The sequence below is a fragment of the Brachypodium distachyon genome, chromosome 2 (assembly GCF_000005505.3).
Source record: "Brachypodium distachyon strain Bd21 chromosome 2, Brachypodium_distachyon_v3.0, whole genome shotgun sequence".
Taxonomy (NCBI): domain Eukaryota; kingdom Viridiplantae; phylum Streptophyta; class Magnoliopsida; order Poales; family Poaceae; genus Brachypodium; species Brachypodium distachyon.
Window position 1 is genome coordinate 52,897,660 of NC_016132.3, and position 22,256 is coordinate 52,919,915.

Here is a 22,256-nt window from a genome sequence, read left to right on the forward strand (position 1 = left end):
GGCATGGGCGTATTCAGTGGCACTACTATATAGTAGTCTCATCGGTTATCGGTTATGTTACAGTCAAGGAAAAAAAAAGTCTCATCGGTCATGACTATCCAACAACTTTACGAAGCCCAGATGAATAATTCAACTTCAACAGAAAAAAAAGTGAGGACAGGAAGCAGATTATTTAAATTTGTCTTCTCTTTCTTTCTTCGAATACTGGTTTAATAATGTTTTCTAGGCAGTCAAGAGGCGTTAGTAAGCATTTATATATCCTGAAAAGTTTTTGTTTATGTGCAAGCACACTTGAGCGGAGTGTTACACTCTCAGCGGCGGCAGTAGCACCACCAACTGACAGTTGAGCGTGTTTCGCTGCCATCAATCATGCCCTGAGAATGAACGAATGAATGACGGGTATGTATTGCTGCTTTGACGATGGAAAGCGTACTGATTGGTGAAGGATCATCGTCGTGGGTTTGCTTTTGATCAGGTGGAAGATGGAGCACGCTGCACGCGGGCCGATAGCCTGATACTAGGCCGTAATCATGAATCGCCGAAACCGTGGGATGATATGCTTGAATTTTTATTCTTTATTGTTTAGCATGTGATATGGTATGCTTGATTTTTTTTATTTTTTTTAGAGGAAGAAGATATCCGAATGGTATGCTTGATGTGAAAGTCATCTACGCATTTGAGGCGGAAAAGTACTTGGGCGGTGACTCCATTGAAGTCCAGTAAGCACAAATACTTGTCGTCGAAATGGCCCCGTGACTCTAGTAGGCTAAAGTTAAACATCAAAATGGGCCGAAATGCTTAAGAACAAATGATGGGCTGCAATACTTGTTTTCACGCAACCAGAAGAAAGCAGGATGGGACGAGTTTTTTTGATATTGCTCAGCGGGCCTGCCGCTCCGTGTGAGATGGGCATAGGACTGGACTACAAAATGGGCCGAAATGCTTAAGGACAACAGTGAACAGATGGGTTTAAAACACTTGTTTCACGCAAGCAGAAAGAGCAACTTTTTTTTCTTCTGTGAACTCATCAGAATTCAGAAAGAGCAACTTGTTGATAGTCACTCTAAATTGTGATATTCCAGCCTTTCACAATTCACACCTGCATGAATCGACTCTCCGATTCATCATATACCACGCACTATGTTTTAGGAGTATAATACAGCTGTGGGCACGCTTACCCAACCAGTACAATCATTCCTATGTTTTTTTTTGCTTTTATACCTGTTTTTACACCACAAGAACCGGCAAAACAATTATACAAGTGACCGAAAAATGAACAAGTCCCTACGATCGATCCGCGCTACTACTTTGTCATAAGTTGATCGGTGATCATCCTCATTTCTTCCACATGCCACTGATCCTCCTGAGCACGTTGCCGTTCTTCCGGGCCGCGGCATCGTCGTCGAGCTCATCATACAAGCCGGCGTACTTGCCGCCGTCCAACGAGTCGCCCCGGTCCATGACCTTCCCGTTCCCGCCCTTTCCCACGGCGAGCAAAGCCATGGCGGTCTCGGCGGCCTTCCTCCACTGCTCGGCCTGCACCCTCAGCCGCCTCAGCTCGGCCTCCGTCTCCCCTTTCTTCGCCGTCTCCGCCGCCGCTTCGGCCTCCGACTTCACGGGGACCTTCTCCTCGGACTCGTACTTCTGCAGCTCGATCTTCAGCTGCCCGTTCTCCAGCAGCGCGCCCCGCAGCTGCTCTTTCAGCTCGTCTGCCGTAATGTCCCTGCTGGTTCTCGTCTCGTCTTGTAGCTTCTTGGCCGCGTCCTGGGCGCGCCTCAGCTCGGACTCCTTGTCGAACAGGCTCGCCTTGAGGAAGATGACCTCGGACTTGGCGCTCCCGAGCGCAGCGGCGAGCTTGCCGTGCCGCAGGTCGGACTCCATCTTCAGCTGGTCCATGAGCTCGTACGCGCACTGCGTCTCCACGGTGCTCAGGATCTTCTCTTCCTGGAACCTGGCCTCCACGTCCTCCAAAGCCGACCTCAGCTCGGCGGCCTCGGAGTCCGAGCAGCCGCTGCTCTCGCCGGCCGCCTTCGCCGCCGACGAAGTCTCCGCCATCTCTTCCTCCTGGGCCTTGAGCTTGGCGCGCGACTCCTCGAGCTCCGTGACGACGAGGCTGAAGGAGTCCATCAGCTTGGAGCCATCGGTGAGCAGCGAGTCGATGGTGGCCCGGCTTGCCTCCAGCTGCTGCTTGCACTCCTCGTGCAAGCTCCGGGCCTGCGCCTCGGCTTCCTCGCTCTCCTTGAGCTTGGCCCTGAGCTCGTCGACCGTGGCGAGCTGCGCCTCGGCCGCCTCCTGCGGCTTGCGGTCGGCGCGGGCGAGCTGCACGCGGAGCCGGTGCACCTCGCCCATGGCGGCCACGAGCGCGGCTGAGTCGGCGGCGTGCTGCTTCTGCATGGCCTCCAGCTCCGACTGCCACGAGCGATCGCGCTCCTGGGAGAGACGCCGCAGCTCGAAGATGCGGGTTTCCTCGACGGACGAGAGCTCCGCGAGCTGCGCCTCGGAATCGCGGGCCTGCGCCGACGCTGACGCGGCCTGCGCCCTGGCCTCCTCGGCTTCCTGCAGGGCCCGCTTCCGGGAGTTCTCGGACGAATGGAGTTGCTCCTTGGCCTTCTTGAGCTCGTCTTGCAGCTGCGTGAGCTGGGACTCTAGCTCCGACAGCTTCATCACTGGCCTCCGTTTCTGGTGGCATTTTCATTCAGCAGGAACATAAATGCAGAAAAAGATTAGTGCTGTGTACTACAGGTTCTGAACTTCCACAGCAATAGCATGATTAGACAGGGCAGAGAAGATCAGTAATGGAAAGTTTCATTGGATGATGGTTTACTGCGCATTATCGCCCCTACTGACTTCCCCACACAACATTGTAAAAGAGTTCAATTCAAAGATTTCCTTACAGTAAAGATCAAAAGAAGATTTCCTTAACAGTTAAGCATCGAAGCAAGGATTAGTGAGTACTGATGATATTTTGCATTTCCCACCTAATCAGTAAATTCTTGGCATTGCTTTTCTACTCTAGGCAAGAATTATACGGCCCTTGGTTAAAATATTCAGTCCACGTTGTACGCTGAATTATAGCTTGCTCAATCTTCCTCGGTGTGTTATCAAGAACATAACCACAGACAATAGGTAGCGATCCCAATTTGTCAATTTATGGTCTCCCTGCCTGAAACAAATTAAGAGTTCCAGAGAGCTTGCTATATCAACCCAGCCTGCACTTACTCGTTACTTAATTGAACTGCACACAGTGCAGGATTACTGGGGAAATTGTTATTAATTGTCTTAATTGAACTGCTTCAGAGAAGTATCCCGGACCACTTGCTTCAGTTAGCAAATAGTAGTACATGTCTGTTTCAGTGAAATTGACAGTGTGTTCCATCAAGAGGGGGACAGACCAATGGCCAACTACCACTAATTGAGATAGGCATCAACATGGTACAGATGTTGCCAAATCCCAGCAAAATGATCGGAATAGAGAAAACATCGGTGGCATTTAAGAACAGCTAGCGTCCGCACATTTAAATGCTTGTAACGAACTTTGGACAGGCCCTGAAAATCCCCCTCCTCCCTCTCAAGAAATGAAAGAAAAACCTGGACAAGATTTCCTTTCATATGACATAACAGATGTACTGCTACCAAACGACAGCACTGGAAAGCCTATTTTTGAGGGAGTGACTCGTAGATGAACCAAATTAATTGAAGGCCGGGATTAGTGTCGTTTATTTACCTCTCTTTCTGCGCTCATCGTCGTTCGGCGCTCCACCTTAGGACTCCGGCCGGTGGGTGACTTGGTCGCCGGCGTGTCGGCGGCAGAATCAGGACCACCGAACCTCGTCGGCCGGCTCGTCTTGTTCGTTCCATTGGGAGACGCCCGGGTAGGGTGCTCCACGGAACCATTCCTTCATTGCCAAAAAACACAACAAGTAGAGTCAGAAACCTAGAAATAGAATCATAAGGCAGGGAATCTCACACTGAAGCACGTTACCTCACGGCTGTACTGCTCGAATATAACTTGAGAAAATGCATTTTGTTTAAGGACAGCATGACTAGACCGGGCACGAGATTTCATTCCCTCCCTTCATGTCAAATGCAGGAGGGGAAGAAACAAAGCTTCTCCGTGTGAGACTCGAATCCAACCAACCAATCAAGCAGAAACAATCCAAAGTTTTGGGCTTGCGGAAGAACGATTTGGGTCAAAGATTTCGGCTCGGATTAACCAGACGCACGGAGAAGCAAGATGCAAACGGGGAAACAAGGGATCCGAGGCCGGAAAGGAGGAATAGACACCGACAAGAAGTGAAGGGGGAGCAACCGCGCGCGCGGGAGGCAGGGGCCGGGAAAAGGGAAGCGCATTAGCTTAACTTAATCCCCCCGCCCGCGCGCTACGCGAGCTGCAAAAGGGACCTCGGACGGAGGGGAGCCGGAGCTTTACAGATGTGGTTAGCGACAAGTGGACCACTGCAGCAGCAGCGCACCGCTAGCTCCTTGGCGGCGAGCACAAGAACGGGACAAGCGTTTGCCCATGGAGCCATCTGTGAAAACAGTCGCGGTCACATGCGTGCCTCCGTGATTTGAAAATTTTGGTTTCTTGTTAACCCTTTTAAAATGGAGCCAAACAGGGCGGTGGCAAGGAGGAAAGTGTAGTTTAGAGCCGCCGCCCCAGTCTCATGTTTCCACGTCACGGAGAACGCAATTAGCGCAGTTGATCGATGGCTGTAGCTGTTGAGAGGCTCTGTTTAATCCCCTTTGAACAGAGAGCATAAGCAGTGCTACTTCTCGGCCGAAGAGTTCCTGTCTCTGAATTTTTGTGAGGGTGCAGTGCTCAATGTCTCACTGGTTTTGCACCGCCAAAACTGATGCGTGCACATTTGACTAAAATCTGAATTCAACGGGCTTGGGAATGGAGATCAGGAGAATCTAACATCACAGACTTCGATGCATGAAAATAAAGAAAGCTGTACGAAGGAATCATCAGACGATCAGATTGCACATGACTGGTGACTCCTCAAAAGGAAAAAGAAAACAGAAAGAAACGAAAATTCAAATGGCACATGCAACAGAATGGGGAGGATTAAACGGAAACACACGTACCTTGTCTTGGCTGTCTGCATGGCTATACTGTATCTCTATTTCAGAATTCAGAGAGCTACACCAACACTCCGCCAGGCCACACACCTACAAGAAAGCTGCAACGGGACAAAAAGAAAAGTGGTCAGCTCCCTCTCTCTGAAGGAAGAGCAGAAGGAGAGAGAGGCCAAGAGCTAGAGGCTAAGCTACGCTATGGCGATGGAGGGAGGAAGAGGCGAGGAGCCCTTTGTACCTTCACATGCATAACCAAAAGCAACTAAATAATGGCAACCAGTACATCATTCTCGGCTGTTTGCTTGCTTGCCCATCTAATCTGGCACTAACTAGTACTCCAACCACTTAGCCAACCACAAGGACATCCGTGTGGGATTTTAATACTGATCTCCATCCTTAAACCGGGAGACACATATATGGTGAGGAAGGAGCATAGCAATCGGATTTTTTAAGCTTTGCCACGGGCGGTGATGGCTCTCATGATCACTCCTAGCCCATGCATGGTCCCTTGCAAGATAACACATTATACGCACACCACTACAACCACCAGACTTAAGGCTGGAGAGAGGTAGGCCTGAAGCAAGCAAGAATCCACCACCACCCCACGGCTGCCTTGCCCTTTTGTTTTGCTCTGCCCCTTTACTCAACTCTATTCCTCTCCACAAACAAAAGCAATGGCGTCGACACCGGCTGAATCGTCTATGGTGCAAAAGTAGTTGCGGGGAGCTAGCGAAAATGACAAGTACGCCTACATACATGCACCCAAATACGCACCTCCCTTGAATTAACTAATTAAAGCGCATGCAGGGGCCAAAGGAGAAATAACGCATGCTTAATTAGATAGCCAGCATACATGTGTGAGCTGGCTTCCGATGATTGTTGGCGATGAGACAAAAAAAACCAAAAGCTTGGGCTGATTGATCCTAAAGCTTTACAGCTCGTATCTGCTGGATACGTACATAAGCAAGCTTGTCGGGTAAACTAGGCAGCGGGTAGGTGTTGGGCCTGAGCATATAAGCACGAGAGAGGAGCAAAATTAAATTGGAGACCACTCCATTGAGGAATGCATATGCAGAATGGCGAAACTACTCCCCTCTCTGTACGACCGATTCCAACGGGGAGGAGGCCGGGGCAAAGCATACGTGGCGCTGCTTGGATGCAATCTCCCACGCATGATGTGAGATGAAATGCAATGCATGGGAAGTGAAAGAGTTGAAGGAGCGTCTCACCTCGCCCAATCCGGAGTAGGAGCTCGGAATGGGTTTGACGGTGCCTCTGTTCTCCTTTCATCCGGGTCACCTGGCCTTCATATCGTGCTTCGGGAAGCCATTGCCATAGAGGGGGAGACAGAGGGGTAGGGGCATATCTGCTCTCGGGAAGTAGGATGTCATGTCCTTTTAAATAAGAGGAGAAGGGGACAACTCGTGAGGATTTCAGAAGGCTGCAGAGGATCGGGCGGAACAGCTAGTAAGAGGAGGAACGATCATTGCCGTGTTCAGGTCCTCTCGTGGCAATGAATCATGCAATGGGGGGCGTATCTTCATATCCGTACCCGTTTTGTTTTCAATATCTTGCCGAGTCGTCAACACTTGGCGATGGTGTCGCCGTTGGGCTCCAACGACACGCGACGAGGCTGCTGTCTAGGGTAACGTCCCATGCTGGGAAACTGGAGCACTGCTTTACCGAGGTGGCGTGACTGAAAGAAAAGAAGAAGAAAAAAGATGTATAGAGCGCCCCACGCACGCACGCACGCAGCCCGCAGGCGTCAGTATTTACAGTTGGATCAAAGGTAAAAGCTTCTCCGGGAAAAGTACTCTGTGCTAATGCTAGTGCTAGTGGTAGTACTCCGGTAAAATGTATACGGATGGAAACGAACAAAAAGGAAATGCATCACCGGACTGCACGCTTGGCGTTGGCGTGCCGCGTTTTTGAACTTTTCACTGCCGAGAGAAATTGACAGATCTGCGCATTTGTATCGTAGCAGCATCGTGTGTGTGTGTGCCTGTGACGACGCAGGGCAGGGAGGAGCCCCCCGTGGCACGAAACTGTCGGGCGACATGGAGACGAAGACGACGAGACCAGACCGGCTCGCGTACGTCCAACACGACAAGTATATACTGTATCTTGCCTTCATCCTTACGAGCCCGGACATCGGCTACGGCGGCTGGAGTACAAAGGCGATGAGCGCCCGCCGCGGGTTTCGGTCGCACGCGGCCGGACGGGTACACAGGCGCCCGGCCATCCCCCGATCGGACGGGAGCGGCACGTGAACTCGATCGTCCGCAGAAAAGTCCCGAGCTCGCGTCGCATGTGCCCGGTTTCAGAGATTCAGAAAAGCGAGCGGCTTTGGTGGCGTGGATCCATCGATCGACACCGGCGCCGGCTCAAAGCGAAAATCAAATCTACTCTGTTGTTTACAGGGCGCGCTCCACGTCTGCTCTACAGTACCTCCGGCTAAATTGGCTTTTGCTCTAGTGTGGAGAGGAGAAACTGGACTAACTGGAGAATCAGTTGATCGGCGAACCATGGACGTTGATTGATGATTACTCCAGTTAACGATCGATGTGATGCGACCTCCGGGGGTCATAGTTGCTGTTTAGATAAGAGATGGTGATTTACTACTCCCTCCGTTTCTAAAGTCTCGTCGCTGTTTCCGACAAGAATTTAGGAACAGAGGGAGTACTTGCTACTGGTGCATCGGTACACTCTGACGCAGCTGGTACACTATATACCGGGAGGAATTTTACGGTACCCTGTTACTCCATCTTGGTGAAAAGAGTACCGGCTAAATCCGACCCTTGATGCGTAGGGGTAGTTAGGTCTTTAACAATCTTCTTCTACCTGGAAAAAAAAACTCAAACAAAATCTTCTTCTTCTTCATATGAGCAAACCACAAAACGTCATGGAATCGACATATGACTCGCAACGGTTGCGCATGATGATGATTTCTCCCGAATCTGACCAACTGACGGTCGGTGAGTGGCCGCCGCCGCCTCCACCAATTCATAACTACAACATGTCCAGCTCTGCCATGTGCCCTTGGCGGCCACTTCGTCGGAGCAACATCCGCCGATGGCTAGAAAATATGAAGAACTTAATGGCTGCCTCTTCTTGAACCTTTGTCTGATCAGGAGGCGAACCAGTAAAATCATGTTGCCATGTCCTAATCTTAAATTCTTAACATCACACACGGAAGAAACAGATCCCATCTTCATAAATCAGTTAATCCCTCGCATGCCATTCACCTATCTAGCCATGAGTTAATTAGAGAGAGATTTTACTCGTGTGGTAGTCAAGATTTTACTCGTTCCTCCACCGGCATGGCCGCTGGACTGTGGCTTTCGTTTCAGAAAACGACGGCTCGATCAGGTCAGACGAAGAGAACGCAAAACTTTTTATTTTTTTTAATTAATTGCAAATCAAATTCCAGTTGAGCACAGGAAAAAACCAAACTATCCCACACAATTACAATTTTGCCCTTAACTCAAGGTACTCCGGTGGTTTTTGACCTGATAGTCTGTGGGACTAAGGAAGAAGTACCAGATGGTACTGACCATTGGATCGAGACAAATAAACGGTTCATATTAAACCCAAGATACCGAAAAAGAGCTCGTATACTGGAGTAGTTCTGCCAAGCAGCGGCCAGTCGCAGCTCGCAGGTACTACGTAATTTTCGTACTCAACTTGCTTGCCGTTGTATCCACTGCTCGGTTGACACCTATGGGCTACAGCCGGCCGGCTTTCAGCCCCGTTCCACCGTCCGTTCGCTCTCGCTATGGATCCCATTCAACACGCATCTGCTCGTGTTGCGATCGTTGGTAACTACCGGAATAATGGCCAATCTGGATATGGAAGGCGTATAATTACGTAGTACGTCGACGTCGGGAGCAAGGGGCTAGTTCGTTGTCGGTTCGCTGTCACTCGGTCGCCTCCTTCGCCCCGAGTTCCTGTAGCTTCCCCTGAGCTCCATTAAGGCACTGAGCTAGCGGTCTTCTCTTTCGATCAGCATACCCCCGCCCTTTGGTAGCGCCGTGCTAACTGCTAAAACATGATGACACGAGAGCCTTCTCTCTCTCTCTCTCTCTCGGTCGCAGCAAATCGCGCGTCGCTTTCGTGGGCTGATCGCGCGTGCGCGTGCGGCTGGATGGGCCAGCTTCCAACGACGGCTCCAGCACACACAAAAATCCTGTGAGCTAGTTTTTTTTAAAAAAATCCTGTGAGCTTTTCGGCCGGGAGATACGGTGATATACAGTGTCGTACTGTCATGTTCAGAGGGGAAGAAAATGTCCATGTAATCGCGTGGTGAAAACACGAAGAACCGTCTTCATGGCTGATTAATTCTTGCATACACGGTTGTTATAAGGTGAAAGATTTACACAAACTTGGACAAGCAGTCGCTAGTGCGTAGGAGTGAGATAATCTAGGTATTTGAAAAACCGCGAAGACGTGGACTGTCTGGAGGAACCTCGTAAATTCACAGATGTGTGAGTCCAACTGAAACAGCAGGGCCTGCAAAAGCAATCGCCTAACTTCCCATATCAAAATGAATCGGACTTCTTATCCAAAAAATGAATCGGACTGATGTCGAAATCAAGGGTGACCTACGAGAATTCCTTCAACAGCTTTACAGTTCAACTTTGGGTTGATCAAGGCATGGCTCAACTGATAGTAGCCATCTTCCTACAGAAAAGGAAAATAGAAAGGAGCCCGATTTTTTTGGTTCTAAATGCCCAAACAAGGACTCCAAATGGGCTGATTCCTATTTGTTTTTACGGGCAGTGGGCTGATTTCTAATTTCAAATTGGTTACGACTAGGCCCGTATAATCTCCTGCCTGTAAGGCCACAACTGGGCCACATCACACCATGTCACCATCGATATTCGTCTAGAACCCAACCCAACCCAACAACGTAGTAACAAAATAGGGCCACAACACCCGGGCCCGATTTTCGGACAAGCACCAGCTTCGCCTTTTCTCACGTGGTCCTGACCTAAACAAACCAGGCCCATTCCCAGAACGCGACAGCTCTCTTAATGGAGTTTTTCTTTTTCCGATTCCCAGAACGCGGAACCGACAGGGTCGCTGGCGTAAAAAACCCTCTAAAAAAGCAGGGGAGTCGCGTATGACTGGAACTTCGACCACCCAGGTACAAGACGCATGGCCCACGGACCAGAAACACTAGCCGATTTCCAAGACGCTTCCTCCCCCTCTCGGGACGTCGGGTCATGGCAGTTGCGCACTTGCGCCTTGGGAATACAGAAACTAGACAATAGAATTCGACCGAACCCCCCTCAGATCTGAGGCACCACCCGGCCAGCCTCCTCCTCCTCCTCACGCTCGCAGACCTCCTCCTCCCCTGGCAGCTTCGGGAGGGAGGGGGCGCTCCGGGGAGATGGGGGTCTTCGACCGGCTGCCCCCGATGGACCACCTCCGGTCGGAGAAGATGTGCTTCGTGCAGCTCATTTTCCCCGCTGAGAGCGCGCGCCTCGCCGTCACCTACCTCGGCGAGCTCGGCCTCCTCCAATTCAAGGACGTGAGTGTCTCCTCTCTGCCTCCTCTCACCCTCCAGCATCTCCCTCGCGGATCTGTCTGATCTGGCCTCGTGAATCGTGATCTCTGCCTCGCCCGCTCGCGTGCGTGGTACTCTCCGTCTTGTGGATCTAGCTTTTGGCTGTGTTCGGTGTCGGAGGTCCAGTGTTTGATCTGGTGTCATTAGACCCTGATGCTGAGCCCGCGCTTCTCATTTGAGCTGCTTTGGACGCCTCCCCCCTTGAGTGGTTAGTGAGTGTGAGTCTGTTCTCGATCACGGGGCAGACGTGGCGGTCTCACTGAGGCATCGGCTTCACAGGAGTTAGACTTCGATGATAACTGATAAGTGTGGATCAATGTGGTAGAAGAAATGGAATGAATATGTTTCTCTTTGGTGTGCTTTTGCCTGTTTTGACCGTACTTGGTACCTAACACTGAGTTCAAATCGTGCAAACGAATCGCTGTATCATGAGCTAATTTGTACAGACAATTTGTCAGCGGGTGGTTTGCCATTTGTTTGCTGTACTATTCATGAGTATTACATGTTTGCAGTTTACAAAGTTTTAGTTGTTGAATTGGTGTAATCAAGCACGTTTTGAATGCTTAGTTTGACTGCATGATGCATTGTTTCTAAGGATACCAAAAGGAATTGAATTTTGGGCTTCACTAATCCTACAGGTGCTGCTGGCGCTGGAATGTTAGGAAAACTCATAGCTGCTAGATATTTGAATTCGTAATGAAAAGAAATGAGTTTCCTGCTGTTGTGATCATGCCATCTTATTGTTTTCCGCTTGAACTTTTGAATGCAACGACACCATCTGCAAGCTACAGTCCTTGATGGTGGTACCTATGAACCTATCACCTGTCTATTATCTACAGTTAGCTGCATTTCATGACAGTGTTTTCAGCAAGGAATATGTGCCACAATGACTTTCATGATGCATTTGGTGTCTTAGTCCCTTGGTATTTTCTTTTTATGGTTTCTTACCATGTGCAGGGTGGAATCAACCAGCTAGAAAATATATGTGGAATCCTGACTTTGTGATGGGATGTGTGTTTTTCATATGATGATCACATTGTGTTTGTTTATAATGACATTGTGGAAAAGAAATGAGAAGGATATTAGGTGTTATTGTATTCCTATGTTGGACTTTGTTTCTATGGTGTTATTGTTGGACAACTTTGTTAACATGATGCCATGGTTGAAACTTTTTAGGCATTGCTTACTTTCAGACTATAAGTTTCTTTTTATCTGTTCTATCTGCCACAGACTACAATTATTGTTCATCAACTGACCTATTTTTTATTATTTAATCCCTTCTTTGTTGCAGTTAAATGAGGATAAGAGTCCTTTTCAGCGAATATTTGTCAATCAGGTATGTTGGTCACATCATGTTGCACACATTTTCTATATGCTAAGCAAATTTATTGCCTAGTTCTCTTGGATGTTATTGTTTTTAATTGATTTGATATATTCTTACCCAGGATCTTTACTTCCATATCATGTTAGCTACTACTCAGATATCACCTTTTTTTACTCGGTACTGTTTAATGGACAAGCAAATACGATGATTACATTATGAAGATTTAAGGAAGACCAGAAGGCATAATTTATCATGTGAAGAAACATTTTTTAGTATCTTTTCTACCAGATTATATTTTTTGAGTAACAAAATAGGCAAGACAGAAAATTAGAAGAGTAACTTGCTTAGTTAGTCATGCAATTGCAAGATTATCATGATTACCTGATTAGTTATGTTTGCTGGCTCGAAGAGTTTTTTTTTGTGGTATTCGGTACTGGAAGGGAAGACGCATGATAGTTTACTACTAACATGAATAATTGGAGTGTGTCAATGTCAGTATACTGTTTAGCTTTTCTTGTTTACTTCTTCCTGTTTTATGAAAAAGTGAACCTATGGAGGCAGGCCAAGCTGAATTTAGTCTGATCTATCAAATTCTGGTATTACATCGTCTGTTTGAACTTTGTATTTGCCTCAATTTTTTAACCAGTAGAAAAGGGAGATACAGAACAGTAAAATTATGGCAAAACGAATAAATACTTTAGGGATCTTGTTGAGAGGTGGATCGAACATATACATTCAAGGTTACAAAAGGTGTATTTTTGTGTTTGCCTAGGTGCTGGGCAATGCTTTGGCCCAAGAGTACTGATGAGGTCCTCTAGCAAGAAATGGAACCTCCCGGCGACGAATGTAGCTTCACTTGTGACGAATGGATACTGAGATAAAACAAGAAAACATAAATTTGGTTAATGCTACTTCTATTAGCTTGGAACAATTAGAAGTCTAGAAATGAAACCCTTTATTTTGGAAAGGGCAATTAATCAGGTCTCACAACGATTTTTCCAACAGGCCATACAAGGAGCTCTAGGAACTCTGAATAGTTGTTTGAATACCGAGTTACATTTCCTTAAGTTAATATCGGCATTCTCTGGTCCGTGAAATGAGGCATACAACGGCTTTTCGTCTTCCTTATTTATAAACATGTCTCAATTCTCCTGCAGGTAAAGCGATGTGCAGAAATGTCACGCAAGCTAAATTATTTCAGTGATCAGATCAACAAGGCAGGTGTTAAATCTTCTGTTCGGCCTGCACTACAACCAGAGATTGATTTGGAGGAGCTGGAGGTACATTATCCTTGTTGTTATGTAACAAACTTCAGAATTTTTCTTGTTGTGTTTCTATTGCTTCTGCAGCATATGGTTATTTTAAGGAAAGATACATAGCTCCTCAGGGAAAATTGATAGTTGCATTTGTTGTTTCTCCAGGCAAAATTGGCTGAGCATGAGCATGAACTGCTGGAGATGAATACTAACAGTGGGACACTACAGCAGACGTATAATGAACTTCTTGAATTCAAGCTGGTCTTGTCAAAGGTTGTATCTTATTCTTATGAATCATGGAATTGATTGCTTCATGCATTTTCTTCTGACTGTTAAGACAGAGATAAAAGATCTACGGCGGCATATCCGGTGAAACCCCCCCTTTTGGTGCAAACTCCATAAAAACCATGCATAGAAGTTCAAAAAATAATCTACAAAAATATCATATGTTGGAGGTGTGATGCACAAACTTGCAAAATTTCAAGTTGAAAATCAAATGCATTTGGAAGGAATTAAAAAAAGAAATATACAGATGAATAGTGTCAAACAGTGAACTATTCATGCTGAATTTGTTTGTTTTTTTCGCTGCTACGAAACGCTATTGAGTTTGGACTTGAAATGTTACACATAAATAAAACATCACTTCTCTAACACATGTAATTTTTTTTGAGAATTTTTTGAACTTTTTTCGATGGAGTTTGCACAGTTTGCACCGTAGATGTGGTTATCATCGGATACGCCACCAAGATCTACACTGGTATACTTGCAAATAAAAGATCTACACTAGTATACTTGCAACACCTTCTAGTGAGTAATGACAGCCTTAGGTTACTTTCTTGTGGAAGATATTTATATTCCTGAAGAAATATGCTGTCTGTAGCTGATGAGTGATACTGTCGTTTTGAATTGCAAACTGTAACAGATGTTTGCAATCATAAGTTCCTACTGTAGTTATTATGATATGGCATTTTAATAGTGACTGTGCCTTAATAAATAGGTCTGTTCCCTTCTCTTTTGTTTCCATGCTTTCTCATATATCTTCTTGCAGGCAGGTGGCATCCTTGCTTCTTCTCACAATCATGCAACTCCCGCTGACAGGGAGCTAGATGAACATATATATGACAACGAAGGGGACGAGGGAAACGGCTATTTGCTTGAACAGGTCTTATTTTGTTCTTATCCTCAAAGTTCATATTTTTCTGTTATTTGAACTGTAACACGAAAGGGGTTCTCAGGGAATACATCAAGGGACCTCGGAATCTGGAGTTAGGTTTGTTAGCGGCATAATCTTGAAGTCTAAGGCATTGGCTTTTGAGAGGATGCTTTTCCGAGCTACAAGGGGAAATATGTTTTTCAATCAGGCGTCTGCAGGGGAACCTGTTAATGATCCCATTTCTGGTGAAGAGGTCTGTCATCATGGTTTGCCCTTGCTAATTCTTGTGTGTATTAAGTGGCTGCCTTAAATTATTTACTGATTGTGCTAGCTTCACTTTGTTTTCTATTTAAAACTGGGTTTACTGATGCAATCTAATAGTGAATGAATTGTTTATTCAGTAAATTGAATGTCCCAACTTTTCTCAACAATATTTTTTACCTGTGAGTTACATTGACAGGTAGAGAAGACTGTTTTTGTAGTTTTCTTTTCTGGGGAGCAGGCTAAAGCAAAAATACTGAGGATTTGTGCTTCATTTGGAGCAAGTTGTTACCCTGTTCCCGAGGAGATGGTCAAGCAGAGACAAATTTTTCGTGAGGTACTTTAATTTTCATGTTTCGGAGAAGATACGTTTTCTCTTAGGGACAAATACTTCCATTCTTCTCTACATGCAATTTTCTCGTAGGGCCAAGCAGGTCTTGAGTTGTTACAATGCCAAGCCATCTACCTGTCGTTTTGTTTTCTGCTGAACTACACGAGCGCTGATGTAATGTCCTATCTTCTGGAGTATTTGAAATTGTAACTGCTATGATATTTTGGCAGGTATCAGCACGTCTCGCTGATCTAGAAGTCACTTTGGATGCTGGAATCCAGCACAGAAACAAAGCACTTGAGTCAGTAGGGTCACAATTATGGAGGTGGACAATCATGGTAATCAAGTACTCCCTCTGATCCATATTAATTGTCGAAATATTACATGTATCTAGACGCTTTTTAGGCATAGATACATTCATATTTAGGCAAATTTGAGACAATTAATATGGATCGGAGGGAGTAACAATTTCTCATTTTTGTTTATTGCCATCCCCAGGAACTTGTGGTCCGTGTTTGTTTGTGCTAGCACCTAGTTTTCTGAATTGTAACTTGTGTGCTCCTTACAGGTAAAAAAGGAGAAAGCTGTTTATGATACACTTAACATGCTGAACTTTGATGTGACGAAGAAATGTCTTGTGGGAGAAGGATGGTGTCCGATATTTGCTAAATCTCAGGTCAGAAATGTAGCATCTTTTTTGTGCTTATTTCCTTTAGAAATAAAAAACTTTGGAATAGGTATCTTACTTCTAAGTTGTGCTTCAGATCAAGGATGTCTTGCAGCGTGCAACACTTCACAGCAACTCACAAATTGGAATAATATTTCATGAGATGGACACTACGGACTCACCTCCTACATATTTCCGGACTGATAAATTTACGAATGCTTTCCAGGAAATTGTTGATGCATATGGGTATGTACCTTGTTGCAACTGTTAACCTGAATAAATGATTGTATTTGTTGTTGTTTTTTGGTATTAAATTTATATTCTATGCTATGCTGTTGTCATGGTTTTGGAGGCCTTGAGCAAACTAGTTGGAGCTGATCAGGTTGGACTAGCTGCTTGATCAAGCACAACTGTTTTGTAATCTTTTTAAAGGGTTGTTGGTTTGGCATTGAGGGGTGGTAAGCAAGAGATAATGCATGGGGCATTGTTAGGTGCAAGTAGATTATAATTCTGAGGCTGGCCAGGAGTTGTTTCAAATTTGAACTAAAACAAGACAAGAATTTAGGATCAGAGGGAGTACCATACAAGGCTAAACTGCTTCATAAAACGCTGGATGTTATCTGAATGTAAACTTGATGTGATTGCTTTGTCTTGGAGTATTTCATTTTATTGTGTCCTTGTTTACTATTCTCTGATCAAGAGAAACCCCATGTTATGATATTTTTGTTATATACCCTTCATAGTGAGTTGACCATGAATCTGTTGTTGCAGTGTTGCTCGATATGAAGAAGCTAATCCAGCTGTATATTCTGTTATCACATTCCCATTTCTTTTTGCTGTCATGTTTGGGGATTGGGGTCATGGAATATGTCTGTTACTCGGAGCTCTGTTTCTTATACTACGTGAGAAGAAACTGTCCTCCCAGGTATTTTAGCTAAAACGGGGACCTTTTATTTGTTTCCTTTTTTTGTAATAACCATTGCATGCAATTAAATGGCGTTTCTACTGATGTTTACTTCATAGATTGCATATTTATTTTCAACTGTTTTTAGATAGCGCAGTTATAATTAGGCTATCTGCACCTACTTCCAGTTCCAGCAAGTTGTCTTATCTTTATTTTCCTGTTTCCGCCTTCCACTGTGGTATGCTATTATTCTCTATGGTAATAATTAGATGCATATGTTGTGGCAATTTATACCATTTTAATGCGTTGCTATTAGCGGGAGTATCAGTGAATTGCATAAAGAATTATAATACCTTGCGCATGTATAACTAAGCAACCCCTATTGGTAACCCAAATGAACTGTACTTCCTACATTTCTAGGAGAACATTTGCTCACCTGAAAAAAAAACATTGCCTGTTTTTACGAGAATCAGTTTCAACACCAATGTAGGTAGAGGCATGTGGGTGACAGGACTATGTGTACTGTGTACGCAAATTGTTGAGAAACCATCTGGTGATGGTATTATTTGCATAGGAGTCCGGAAATCCCCTCTTGTACTGTAGAGGGAATCTATCTCTGCATGCAAGGGACCACAGTAAAAATTGTTTCTATTCCACCCATGCTTATTCTCGTAAGTCATTCACCAAATTCTGTACATGTGAGTATCTTCCTATAAATCTGAAGGTATAGGTACCCATTAATTGTAGTTTATCAGTTTTTTTCGTTTTTAAATTGCCTGCAAGCATTAAACCTGTTTATGTAAGCTCTGTCCTTTACTTACCTCAGAAGCTCGATAGTTTTACGGAGATGGCATTTGGCGGGCGTTATGTTATTCTTCTGATGGCTTTGTTCTCAATATATTGTGGGCTCATATACAATGAGTTTTTCTCAGTTCCATTCCATATATTTGGGAAATCTGCATATGCATGTCGGGAAAATTCCTGCAGGTATGTTATTTGACCGTGCTGTTAATTGAAAATTTCAACTTCAGTTAAATATGTCAACCAAGCACAAGTTATTTTCATTAGTTCATTCTGCTCTGAGAATACTGCATCTATTATACTTCGTTAGTTCGTCAACTTCTTGTGCATGCTCCATTTATTGCTCTGTATTCCTTACCACTAAAAGTAGCTAATTCTGAGTATTTGCCATGCAGCAGTATACATATGAAATACATTTTAAGTCTTGAAAGCATATACACAGTTTTATGTTTGAAGCTCAAAAGGCTATATGCAAAACACTATATTACAAGTATGTACAGTTGTTTGCTCTTGATGCAAGGACCTCTGTCTTATGATAATATGCACAAGTAACTCCAGTCATGGCAGATGACCTAGTTTAATGACTTATATACTCCCTCCGTCCCAAAATAAGTGACTTGGATTTGTATAGATTGTTATACAAATCCACGTCGCTTATTTTAGGACGGAGGGAGTAGTATAGTTAAATTCCTTATTCTCGTGCTTCTGGGCATGCACTGTAATGACTATTTTTTTAAGTTATACAGTACTATATCTATTTGGTTATTTGATATTTCTATTTCTTAACGGACGGTACTTGATAAATTGTTGGACCTGTTGACTTCAACGATAGCATATTTTTATGTCAACAACCATCTGTATGAAACTACTTATCCCCAAAGATCTAACACCCAACCTGTGTGCTTCAGTGATGCACATACTGCTGGTCTCCTAAAAGTTCGTGATCCCTACCCTTTTGGAGTGGACCCAAGTTGGCGTGGAAGTCGATCTGAGTTGCCCTTTCTAAATTCGTTGAAGATGAAGATGTCGATACTGATGGGTGTCTCCCAGATGAACTTGGGAATCTTGTTGAGTTATTTTGATGCAAAGTATCATGGGAATGTCCTCGACATAAGGTAGTATATTTTAATGACATTATCTTTTTTCGACACAAGTAAATCCGAGGGTGCAAATGGCATATTTTAAATGATGTTGGGTTCCTCAGGTACCAATTCATACCGCAGATGATTTTTCTGAATAGCCTCTTTGGTTACTTAGCCCTCCTGATTCTCATTAAGTGGTGCACGGGCTCTAAATCCGATCTGTATCATGTGATGATATATATGTTCCTTGACCCTGCTGGAGATCTTGGAGAGAATCAACTGTTTTGGGGTCAGAAGGAACTCCAGGTTCTATAAGCTTTTAACAAAATAAAACAAATGCTTCACTATATGCATCTTCTTTGCATGCGAGTTTACCAGTTTCCCTCTTTCAGATCCTTTTGTTGCTTCTGGCTATTGTTGCTGTTCCATGGATGCTCTTCCCAAAGCCTTTCATCCTAAAGAAACTTCATAAGGAGGTATGTTATGAAAAAGGGGCTCATTCTTCATGAACAGTAGTTATATCTCCTTATAGGTCAACTTCCTTTTGGTGCTGTGTTGGTGTGTCCTAATAGTTCATGCTTCCTTTAGTAACTATGTCTATTAGCTTAGTCTATATTCTCTGCAAGGTCAATGTGCTATATTGACATAGTTCGTCTTTAAGTGCGATTTCACAACAAGTAGAAGAGTTACAACTCATAGGGTGGCAACGCTTCCTGACTGAAGTTATATTCCCCTGGAGTGAGTGACCGAGCAACTTATCCAAGACCTATGGTTATTGAAAAGAATGGCGAGAAATCAAATCTATTGTCAGGTTGATAAACTTCAAGTGCAATGCACGTTCACACTTTGGATATATTTCCGTTGAACAGTTAGACATCACATTTGTAGTTCAACAAGGTTGATTTCTTGGGCTCTATGCAAGACTTGATCCTGATAAAAATGTTTATTACTCCCTCTGTCCCATATTAACTGACGAAATATTACATGTATCTAGACGCTTTTTGGATATAGATACATCCATATTTGGGCAAATTTGAGTCACTTAATATGGATGGAGGGAGTAGAATATATGAACCGCTGATTGATGATTGGTCTGCCATAAGCGGTGGGTTTTGAGAAGTGGAAAGTGGGTCAAAACTGGGCCCTGGCTGGTTCAGGAAACTGGTCGGTTACCATGGCAAAGACATCCAGGTTTTGTTGGTTGAATATTGTAGTCGTTCTTCTTTCAGATTCAAAATTTGTAGCTTATCTTTGAATCACGGATGTATTATTTGTTTGAATAGAACCCTGGCCATGAGACAGAAAACCTGTCCTGCCTGGTTTACCTTTATGTAAGTTGGAGACACAGTGGGTCTTGCAATCTTGGTCAGTCGAAGGCTTGTATTGGGATATATAGTTGTAGTGGCTGGCTATTGCATGAATGCTCGTAGTTGAGATAGTACCCAAAGATGGAGTGAAACCTAAAAGAGGCTCATAAAAAACTGACACTTCCACAGGTCTATATTTTTCTACTTTCTTTTTCTTATCAGTAGTGTTGTAGTTTTAATACTTCAATTTATTTGAAAGCCAGAGCAGCGGTATTATGTTACCATCCTCTATATTGTGTAATCAGTCCTATATCTAAGTAATTCCTAATATCTTCCATTCCTGGACCCAGAGATTTCAAGGTCACACCTATCGCTTCCTTGGGACATCTGAAATGGATCCGGATTCTGAACCTGACTCTGCCCGTGCACGTCATGATGATTTCAATTTTAGTGAAGTTTTTGTGCATCAAATGATACATTCCATTGAGTTTGTACTCGGGGCTGTATCAAATACAGCATCATACCTTCGACTTTGGGCCTTGAGGTTTGCCTCTTTTGATTTTTATTGCAAATTTTTCATCCGTTGGTTCTTTCCATGACTTTTATGATGTTATTTTGTTTCAGTCTGGCACATTCTGAGCTATCAACAGTCTTCTACGAGAAGCTGCTGCTACTTGCTTGGGGGTAACAATCAATCGTCTTCTTTTTGGTTATTTAAACTTATTTCAATATTAGCTGTGCATTCCATTTTTTTGTACACTGATGTTTATCTATTGCACATTTATCTTATGATGTCAACTCAGATTTCATATCATATCTTGGTCATTTATTGCATTTGCTTACTTGAACTATTTACCGTATTGTTGCCAGGTATGACAGTCTTATTGTGAAGTTAGTGGGGCTTACTGTTTTTGCCTTTGCTACTGCATTTATATTGCTCATGATGGAATCATTAAGCGCCTTCCTCCATGCATTACGTCTGCACTGGGTCGAGTTTATGAACAAGTTCTATCACGGGGATGGCTACAAATTCAAACCATTTTCATTTGCTCTGCTGGCAGACGAAGAAGACTGATCCATACAAAATTGGGCATGTGAAGAGATTAAACTTGTCTCTTGAATTTTTTGGAGCACAAGCGTGGAATTTCATGAGAAGGGTGGGTTTCCCCCTAACACAACATTTTGTCAGACCGCCAGACTTCTTCCCTAACGGCCTGCAGTCGTCAGTTGAGGTTGCCAGCACCACGGGAAGGAGATTTTGTAATTTTACGGCAATATTGTAGAGGGTAGGCTTGTCGTACAGTGCCTCCTGCGGAGAAGCAGATTATACTAGCTAACAAAAAAGATAGAAATGTAGATTTGATATGTCTACTTTTAGCTGTCACATTTTGTGCCTTACTGGAAAATGGAAAAAAGCCTTGCCTTTTCATGATTGTGCCCATACTGATACTTTAGGGCATGCAGCTTATTAACCATATAATATTCGTCCATTTAAATAGTTTTATGTGTATTCTGTTTGTGCTAATAATCTATCTACTGTCAAAGTCTCACGTTTCGTGAGATGATTAATGTGTTCTTTTGATGGCTTGAGTTTTTCAGATGTTCCCACTCAGTCGGTCAGTCCCCCTGGTACGGATAAGGATTTGCACATGTATGATCTTATTGGTAATTTAGTCCCAAATGGCAAGAGATGAGGCGTAAAAACTGTGTAACAAATTAACAATCATATGTGCAGATTTTTTATAAAGTTCCCAAACAGCTTTTGTATCCTATCTGGTACGTGCACTGTTCATGTCTGATCTATTTGATATTTCTTATAAAATTTTAGATGCATTTCCACAAAATATGACAAGCTGCGCATATGGAGGATCTTTTTTCAGGGAAAGCTTCCGTGGCAGCTTTATTGATCCATAAACACACTTACAAAGATGAACAAGCAAACTGTAGATAAAATTAGGGCATCCTCAAGCCAAACAACACGTTGAGAACCAATCATGTGACGAGCTAAGATGTGAGCTCCCTTGTTACTTTGCCTAGGACAATGATCAAAACTAACGTCACCAAAACCTCGAATAAGAAAAAAACACTAATAGATAGCTGTCGCAGGACCAATAGAATTGCCACCATCGAGCATTGTTTGAACTACCTCGATGTAGTCACTATTGATGACTAGTCTTGCACATCCCACCTAGCCAACTAACTCGATGTAGTCACTATTGATGACTAGTCTTGCACATCCCACCTAGCCAGCAACGTGGTTGGTTCCAACCCAGATTCAAATCACACACTTGCCATGGGTGCTTGCATTCCAGCGTTTAAGCAGCGTTGTGTTTTCAGTGGGAGTGACGTATCCGTTAACTATGAGGTGTCTGTGGAGACCTCATCAATTTCAAGATGATCTGCCGGCGGCCATTCTCTCAAAGATGCTCATAGAGATAGTGCGTGCATGTTCATTGAGGTGCGTGCATGTTCATTGAGATCAGTGTACGTTCATGTGTGTGTGCGCTTGTGTTTGTACCGTG

At 44.3% G+C, this 22,256-nt stretch overlaps 2 protein-coding genes across 4 annotated transcripts; one reads left to right on the plus strand and one right to left on the minus strand.

Moving 5' to 3' along the window:
- Positions 1–1,033: 1,033 nt before the first annotated feature.
- LOC100830301 (interactor of constitutive active ROPs 2, chloroplastic) lies at positions 1,034–6,611 on the minus strand. Of its 3 annotated transcripts, none has more exons than XM_014899708.2 (4): positions 6,309–6,611; positions 5,089–5,183; positions 3,725–3,896; positions 1,034–2,679 (listed from the first exon to the last, which is right to left on the minus strand). In XM_014899708.2, the coding sequence occupies exons 2-4, from the start codon at positions 5,106–5,108 to the stop codon at positions 1,336–1,338; spliced, it is 1,536 nt and encodes a 511-aa protein (XP_014755194.1). In that variant the 5' UTR covers positions 5,109–5,183; positions 6,309–6,611; the 3' UTR covers positions 1,034–1,335. The 3 variants fall into 3 exon arrangements, with proteins under 3 accessions (XP_014755194.1, XP_003564547.1, XP_010232522.1); XM_003564499.4 differs by lacking the exon at positions 6,309–6,611 and adding an exon at positions 5,318–5,645; XM_010234220.3 differs by lacking the exon at positions 6,309–6,611 and adding an exon at positions 3,983–4,952 and having other exon boundaries at positions 5,089–5,311.
- A 3,653-nt stretch (positions 6,612–10,264) lies between these two features.
- LOC100830607 (V-type proton ATPase subunit a1) lies at positions 10,265–21,259 on the plus strand. The gene is made up of 18 exons (XM_003564500.4): positions 10,265–10,612; positions 11,940–11,984; positions 13,130–13,252; positions 13,394–13,501; positions 14,277–14,390; positions 14,464–14,634; positions 14,842–14,979; positions 15,204–15,311; positions 15,542–15,649; positions 15,738–15,886; positions 16,412–16,565; positions 17,371–17,531; positions 18,254–18,460; positions 18,550–18,733; positions 18,820–18,903; positions 20,085–20,278; positions 20,359–20,418; positions 20,605–21,259. The coding sequence occupies exons 1-18, from the start codon at positions 10,472–10,474 to the stop codon at positions 20,807–20,809; spliced, it is 2,454 nt and encodes an 817-aa protein (XP_003564548.1). The 5' UTR covers positions 10,265–10,471; the 3' UTR covers positions 20,810–21,259.
- The last annotated feature ends 997 nt before the right edge of the window (positions 21,260–22,256 follow it).